Below are 6,416 nucleotides of genomic sequence, written 5' to 3' on the forward strand. Positions count from 1 at the left end.
ACAGGTATGCATGACCGTAGGCACAGTGTGTGCGTGAGTGTGCGCAGGTATGCATGACCATGTGCACAGTGTGTGCGTGAGTGCTCATGTGCTAGGTGTGTGTGCACACGTGTGTGTGTTTGGAGTAGCATGAGTGCACTTGTGGGTACACAACTGTGTGCGTATATGCATGAATGTGCATGCATGTGGGTGTAAGTGTGCACATGGGTGCAAACACATGAATGTGCATGGGTGGGCGTGCAATGGTGCGTGCGTGTACACACGTGTGCACGTGCACACACACCCCCTTCCTCTGTGTCAGCATCAGCACGTGCATCTCCAGGCGTCTGATTTATTAACGAGGACAATACAAGGAGAGTGTGCCTATTATTTCTGGTGTCCGCATCAGCTCCTGACAGCTTCGTGGAATTGAAATATCTTATTTAATGTGAGTAAGAGTCATTTTAAATATCAACTGTGACACTCAAGGACTCGAACCAAAAAGGGCACTGTGTGTTTCCTCGTGTGCCAGAGAAGATGCCACATTTGTTAGGTCCTCATTTGCTCCCTGCCCAGCTCTTGTCTCTGAAAGTCCATTTATCTGTCCTGGCTCCTCCCCGCCTCACCGTGCGCCCTGCACCCTGAGCTCATCTCTCTATCTCGAGGAGTGGACTGAGCCGGCGGCTCCTGCCGGCCAAATCAGGACACTCTGAGGGGGCAGGGAGAACCGTGTGGATCCTTAGTGTATCTTCCTTTCTTTCCACCCTGGCCAAGCCCTGCCCCAAGGCTCTCCCCCCCACCAACCCCCCACCCCTGCCTGCTCCATTTGACAGCCTGACGGGGACGAAGCAAGGCTTCCTCACCACTGGCCACTCAGCCACTGTTACGAAGCCTGAGGAAGTTAGTTACATGCACACACGTGCAGTTATGGAAAGAGCTCCTTGTCACATGCACAAAGCAAGGACCAGAACAGCCAACAGGAGGCCCCGAGTCTCCTGCTGAAAAGGGGAGGGATCGTGAACTTGCATTTGCTTGTGTTTGCATTGAGAAGTTCTGAAAAGCTACTCAGGAAACTAGTCGCCGTGGTTGTGTGTGCGTGTGGAGCTGGGAGTGACCGGGCAGCTGGGGCACAGGGATGGGAGAGACGTTTCCTGTGTGCCTTTTCTTTTAGTCTTTGCATCCTGTGAATATGTTTCCTAGAAGAAATCAATAAATAAGTGATCCTTCGAGGGGGCCTCGAGGTGGGTGATTCTGGGTGTGCCCCAGTCCCTCGAGCCATGACCTGTGACTCTTTGTCATTGGAGGGAGAATAAAGTTTCAGGTCAGCCAGGAAGAGGCGCCCCTTACCCACCGTCGCTGCTCCTCATCCCCAGAGAAGCCAGGGTCAGGCTCTGCACCCAGAGGACACAAATTGAGGTGACCAGGAGGTTGGGAGGTCAGGCGGGTGGCGGGAAGTTCACTGGGGTCAGGAAGCCGAGAGGAGCAGCCTTTGGAAGGGGCTCTGTCATTTTCACTGTCCTCAGTGTCCCCGAGGAGGCAGAAGAGGAGGACACCTCCCGTACTGGCCGCTGAGGGACTGAGGTGAATCCCCTCTACCAGTAAAGAGGATTGGGTAACCAAGGGGGCATGGCAGGTCCTTCGCTGGTGGCTGGGGACAGTTGGGGTTCACACGTCCATGGGGAAGCTGAAGAATTTGCCAGGCAAGGGACTCTGATGCTTGGTGTGGAGCCCCTCATGGATCCCCCCTCCGGTGGGGGGTTTCTGCCACACCCCGCTTGTCCTCCTCTCTGAATCTCCCCACCTCACCCCATACCTTCCACTCCCCGCCAGTGACTCATACACCTGCTCCCTCATTTGTCAGGCATTTGTGTGGCACCTGCTGAATGCCTGGCAGTTATGTCTGGGGCCTCTTATAATGAGCCCATCAAAGACATCCATCATTGTCCCCATTTTACAGATAGCAAAACTGAGGCTTGCAAGGTTCCATAACATGCCCAGCCCACATTCCTAAGAAAGAGTAGAGGGGAAAGTTAAGCCTAATTTTCTGAGTCAGAAGCTCCAGTACTTTCTTCAATGGCATGCTCCCGCCTTGGGCAGATCAGGTGTGGGCCCTGCTGTGCAGGGCATTCTGTCCATCCCCCTGCCCCTGGAGGGGACCCAGACAGGGCTGGACTCATCCACTTCCCTGCCAGGCCAGCAGCCGCAGGTGGGTGAGGCAGACGGAGCTGTGGGCTGAGTGTGTCCAGAGGGCCCAGAAGGGAGCATTTCAGGGATAATGAGCACTGCTACTATCATTATCAAGGTTGCGTACAGCCCGCTAGATTTGCAAGCTGAGATGCTGGCCAGCTGCCTCGTCCACCCACCTTGGAGGCAGGGAGACTCCAGCAATTGGGGTGGAGTGAAGCGGGCTTCCCTGGTAGGAAAGGCAGTGGACGGAACTGTTACTTTAAATAATGTTGCCATCCAGCCAGAAATAGGTCTCCCAGGCGGGGAGGAGAGGGAGGCTGGAGGATGGAGAGGAAGCTGCACCCCACTCTGCCAGGCCAGGGAGCACCTGGCCTCAACTGCAGGGGGACCAAAGGGAGGCCCAAGGCCAGCGGTCCTCTTCCGGCCTTGGGGGAGGGGCCGGCCTGCAGCCAGTTGACCTTCCCCGGGGCCCCGGGGGTTCCAGGCTGAAGCAAACAGACATAGAGCCTTCTGCAGAAATCTACTTTTATTAAAGTTTAAATTTCACCACGCGTCACTGACATCAGCAAACAAATCCGCATCCAGTGAGTCCCTGGTGTCTGTTTTATAATGTATACTTAAATTATATGCTTAAAGTGCATTTTTACATTTTATTTTTAAAATAAAAGCAATATATGCATACGATAAAAGAAATTCTGGGGCATAGAAAGACGTAAAATGTAGACGTTTTCCTCCCTCCCCACCCAGCACTTCTCCCGAAAGGGAGGTAACAGGTATCCATCGAGTATCCCCATCTGGAAGAGGTTTTATGTATGTGTATCACGTATATGCAAATATATACATTTTAGGTACTTGTATCATATGCGAATATACACATTTTACATACGTGTGATCTGTGTATGCAAATATATACAAATGTGTATACTATTTCATTTACCCACATGGTATCATACCATTTACTCTTTTTTTACTGGTTTTTTTTTGGTCCACAAACTGAAGTTATTTTTATTGGGTCGATTTGCATGGTACTAAACATCAAACGAAGGGTTTGGTAGCCTGTGTGGGTACACAGCAGCTTACTGAGAGCCATAACCGTCCGTTATCACTCTGGTCCCTGACGCCCAGCCGCGATACTGCTTGGCTTCTTCCTTCCTCGTGTTGTTATTTCCATAAGCATCTCGCCTTCTCCAGCTTCGACTTCCTTCCCATGCTTTGTGTGTCTCGGAGACCATTCTGTCTCAAACAGACAGGTGCTCCTCATTCATCCTGCGGCTGAAGCATCTGTAACTGACCCAGCTGCATTCTTGACGGACATCTAGGTTGTTTCCAGTTGCATGTTTATCTCTGCCATTCGAAGCAATGCCACCTTGAGCATCCTTACACCTGCTGTTTTGGGGTTTTTTTTTGTTTTTTGTTTTTTGGGTTTTTTTTGCCACATTATTGCAGTGTATCTAAGAGGCTAGCTCGCAGGCATGCAGCCTCTGGGTCAAAAGGCTTACCTATTATCATTTTGATAGATTTTGCCCCAGAGGCTGGACCACTCTGCACTTCTACCAGCTGATCTGAGGGCCCGCCTCCCCGCCCCCACTCTGGCCAGCACTGCATGTGATCAAACATGAAAGTCTTCGGCATCTGATATGTGAACATTGTCTTGTTTTGATTGGCCTTTCATTGTGATGGAGGTTGAGCATCTTTTTGTTAGTTTGGGGGGCCATTTCTGTTCATATTCCTCTCCCTGCACCTTTTTAATAATTTTCTGATTCCATTTTCAAAGATAGAGAGCCGTTCTAGCCAATCTTACCTTCCATCTCTCCTCTCAGGTCACCCCATCGTTTTCGAGGCCCAAACCGTTTCCCCAAAGCTATCTCCTCTCCCTGCAGCCGAGGCAAGCGAGAGTGGTAATGGGCTTGAGGATGAGGTGGGAGGAGAACGGGAAATTTGCCAGAGCCTGGGCGCCTGCTATCTCCCCTCCATCACACCGTGCGCAGTAGCAAGGGACAGATAAGAACTGCAGCCGGTGGCAGAGATAAGAGGCTCGGACAGCCAGAAGGTTCTGAATCATGCTGCAGAGCCAGGGCATCTGTGAGTCCCAGGACGGAAGGGGGGGGCGCTTTGGAATATGACGTCGGTGTTTAACTGGTTAGCAGCTGAGCTTGGGGTCAGGCGGGCTCTGTAGAACCCTGGCCCTGCCTATGAGACCACCTATGAGACTGCCTGGCAGTGAGGAACATTTCTGAACCTCAGTCTCCCCACCTCTAAAATGGGGGTGCTGATAAATGTACCCTCTCCAAGGATTATGTGAAGGACTCTCATATACAGCCCCACAGCAGTTTGCCCTCGTTCACCTATGACAAGGAAAATGAAGCTAGTGTAGTGGGTTTGCATAAAATTTAAGTTTAAAATTTGTTAAAATTGCTTTTATGCTGAGGTTACATTTCTCTCTGACCTCAAAATGTCCTTTTTAGATAAAATGCTGACCATTTCTGTTTATTTTTCTCTCCCTGCCTGGCACTTTTTAATATTATCTTTTTTAAGTTTTTGGTAGCTAGATTGTTTTTCTGTTTGCTTTTTGGTTGGTTGGTTTTAATGATCTTACTTGGCAAAGTAAAAAGTTGACAGTCTTATGTCAAGCCCCATTTTTTTGAGTGTTACTGGTCCATGATATCCAATAGTCTGCGAACTGCTGTGTGAAATGAAAAAATGAAGGGAAAGTACTTAAGACCAGGCCAGAGGAATAGCTGGTGCTCAGAAAGTGGTAGTTGTTGTTTCACGGTCGTGAGATGGTGATGGAGGTGGTGGTGATGAGCCCCGGCTGGAACTTGTGTAAAAGAAAACTTAGCAGCTCTTGAGAATAAGGTTGCTCTGTCCCAGGGTTGGCATAGCCTAGAGGCAGGTGGCAATGAGCTTGTCCACCAACTCAGCTGGGCAAACCCTCGGACACCCAAGGATGGGGGGGGTGTCCTAGGCACAAGCCCCTTGATCCTCTGAGGTTCCTACTGGGCCATCCACTGGCCAGGGACAGGAAAGGTGATCACAGAGGGGCAACCAGGGGAACTAGCCCCCTCCATACCAGAGAGCACCACCTGCCCGTGTCTTACCTGCCAGAAGCCCCTCTCCCCGATTTGGCCTGGCCTCCTCCCTGCCTCTCAGCCAGCTCAGTGCCCCACACACCTGCTCTCCAGCTACCTTTCCCCCAACACCAGACTCTGCTGCCCTTTGGGCCAGTCACGTGCTCCCAGAGCAGGCTCCCAAGCGTCCTCCTCGGGTTTGTACATCCTGGCCTCAGGGCCCACATGTACAGAAAGCCAACCTGTCCTGCTCGGAAGGCTCTGCCTTTTTCCTCCGTAAAGCTGCAGTGGAACTGTCTCGAATGTTAAGGGTGAGATGATGCAAAGCATTTGGGGAAGCATGTGAACATTCCTGCCTCTGCCACCCCCATCCATTTCAATTAGTATTTACAGTACAGTCCTGGGCCTGGCCAAAATAGAATGCCCCCACCTTTTCCAGTCATGCGAGTCGCAGGCAAGGGAAGACAGCAACCTCCAGCGGAGGACCAGCAGAAGAGGCCTGGTCACAGCCAGGATCAAGGGCTCAGGCATAGCACTTCCCATCCGCGGGAAAATGCAGGCTACTCCCTAGGCACCTGAGCTAAAGCCTGGTTGCCCTTGGGAGGGATATGTCTATTGACAGGGACCTTCCTGTGACTCCAAGACGTGGCCAGAGAATCCAGAACTCCCTGGTGCTCTCCATTCAGGAAGAGGGTGACCTGGCCACCTTCGCCCTCTGATCCCAGTCTGACATGTGCATCCCTGCACCTGCCTGCCTTGCTCACTGGCTCTCTCGTCTGCACCCCAGGTACATGATCACCAGCCTGGACCGCACTCACGCAGGCTTCTACCGCTGCATCGTGCGGAACCGGATGGGCGCCCTGCTGCAGCGACAAACCGAGGTCCAGGTGGCCTGTGAGTAGGACGATGGGCGACTTGGGGGCAAGGAGGGTCTGTGCAGCGGGAGAGGGTCTGCAGGGTCCCCACCCACCGCCGTGCTCTGGGCAGAGCCAAATCCCAGCCGTAGCCTTCCATGCTCATTGGGTGCTGACGGTGGCCCTTTCTGCCTATCACGGGAGTGCCCTCGTTTTGTGGTGGACAGGTGCTCTCAAGGCTACACCGCTGATAAGTGACACACACATCTGCCAGCTCAGAGGTCAGCACTCTTTCCATGGGACCAGCTGCTTCTCTTTTTTTTTTTTT

General features: G+C 52.1%; 1 protein-coding gene across 1 annotated transcript in view; it reads left to right on the forward strand.

Annotated features, from left to right (window-relative positions):
• SDK2 (sidekick cell adhesion molecule 2) overlaps positions 1 to 6,416 on the forward strand; it is a 253,050-nt gene that overhangs the window by 140,289 nt on the left and 106,345 nt on the right. The window contains exon 3 of the mRNA XM_081805950.1: positions 6,022 to 6,128. Within this exon, the coding sequence (XP_081662076.1) occupies positions 6,022 to 6,128 (107 nt within the window). The remainder of the gene's footprint in view (positions 1 to 6,021; positions 6,129 to 6,416) is intronic.

Source organism: Leptonychotes weddellii, chromosome 15 (genome assembly GCF_054177405.1).
Source record: "Leptonychotes weddellii isolate Sample4059 chromosome 15, ASM5417740v2, whole genome shotgun sequence".
In the NCBI taxonomy this organism is placed as follows: Eukaryota; Metazoa; Chordata; class Mammalia; order Carnivora; family Phocidae; genus Leptonychotes; species Leptonychotes weddellii.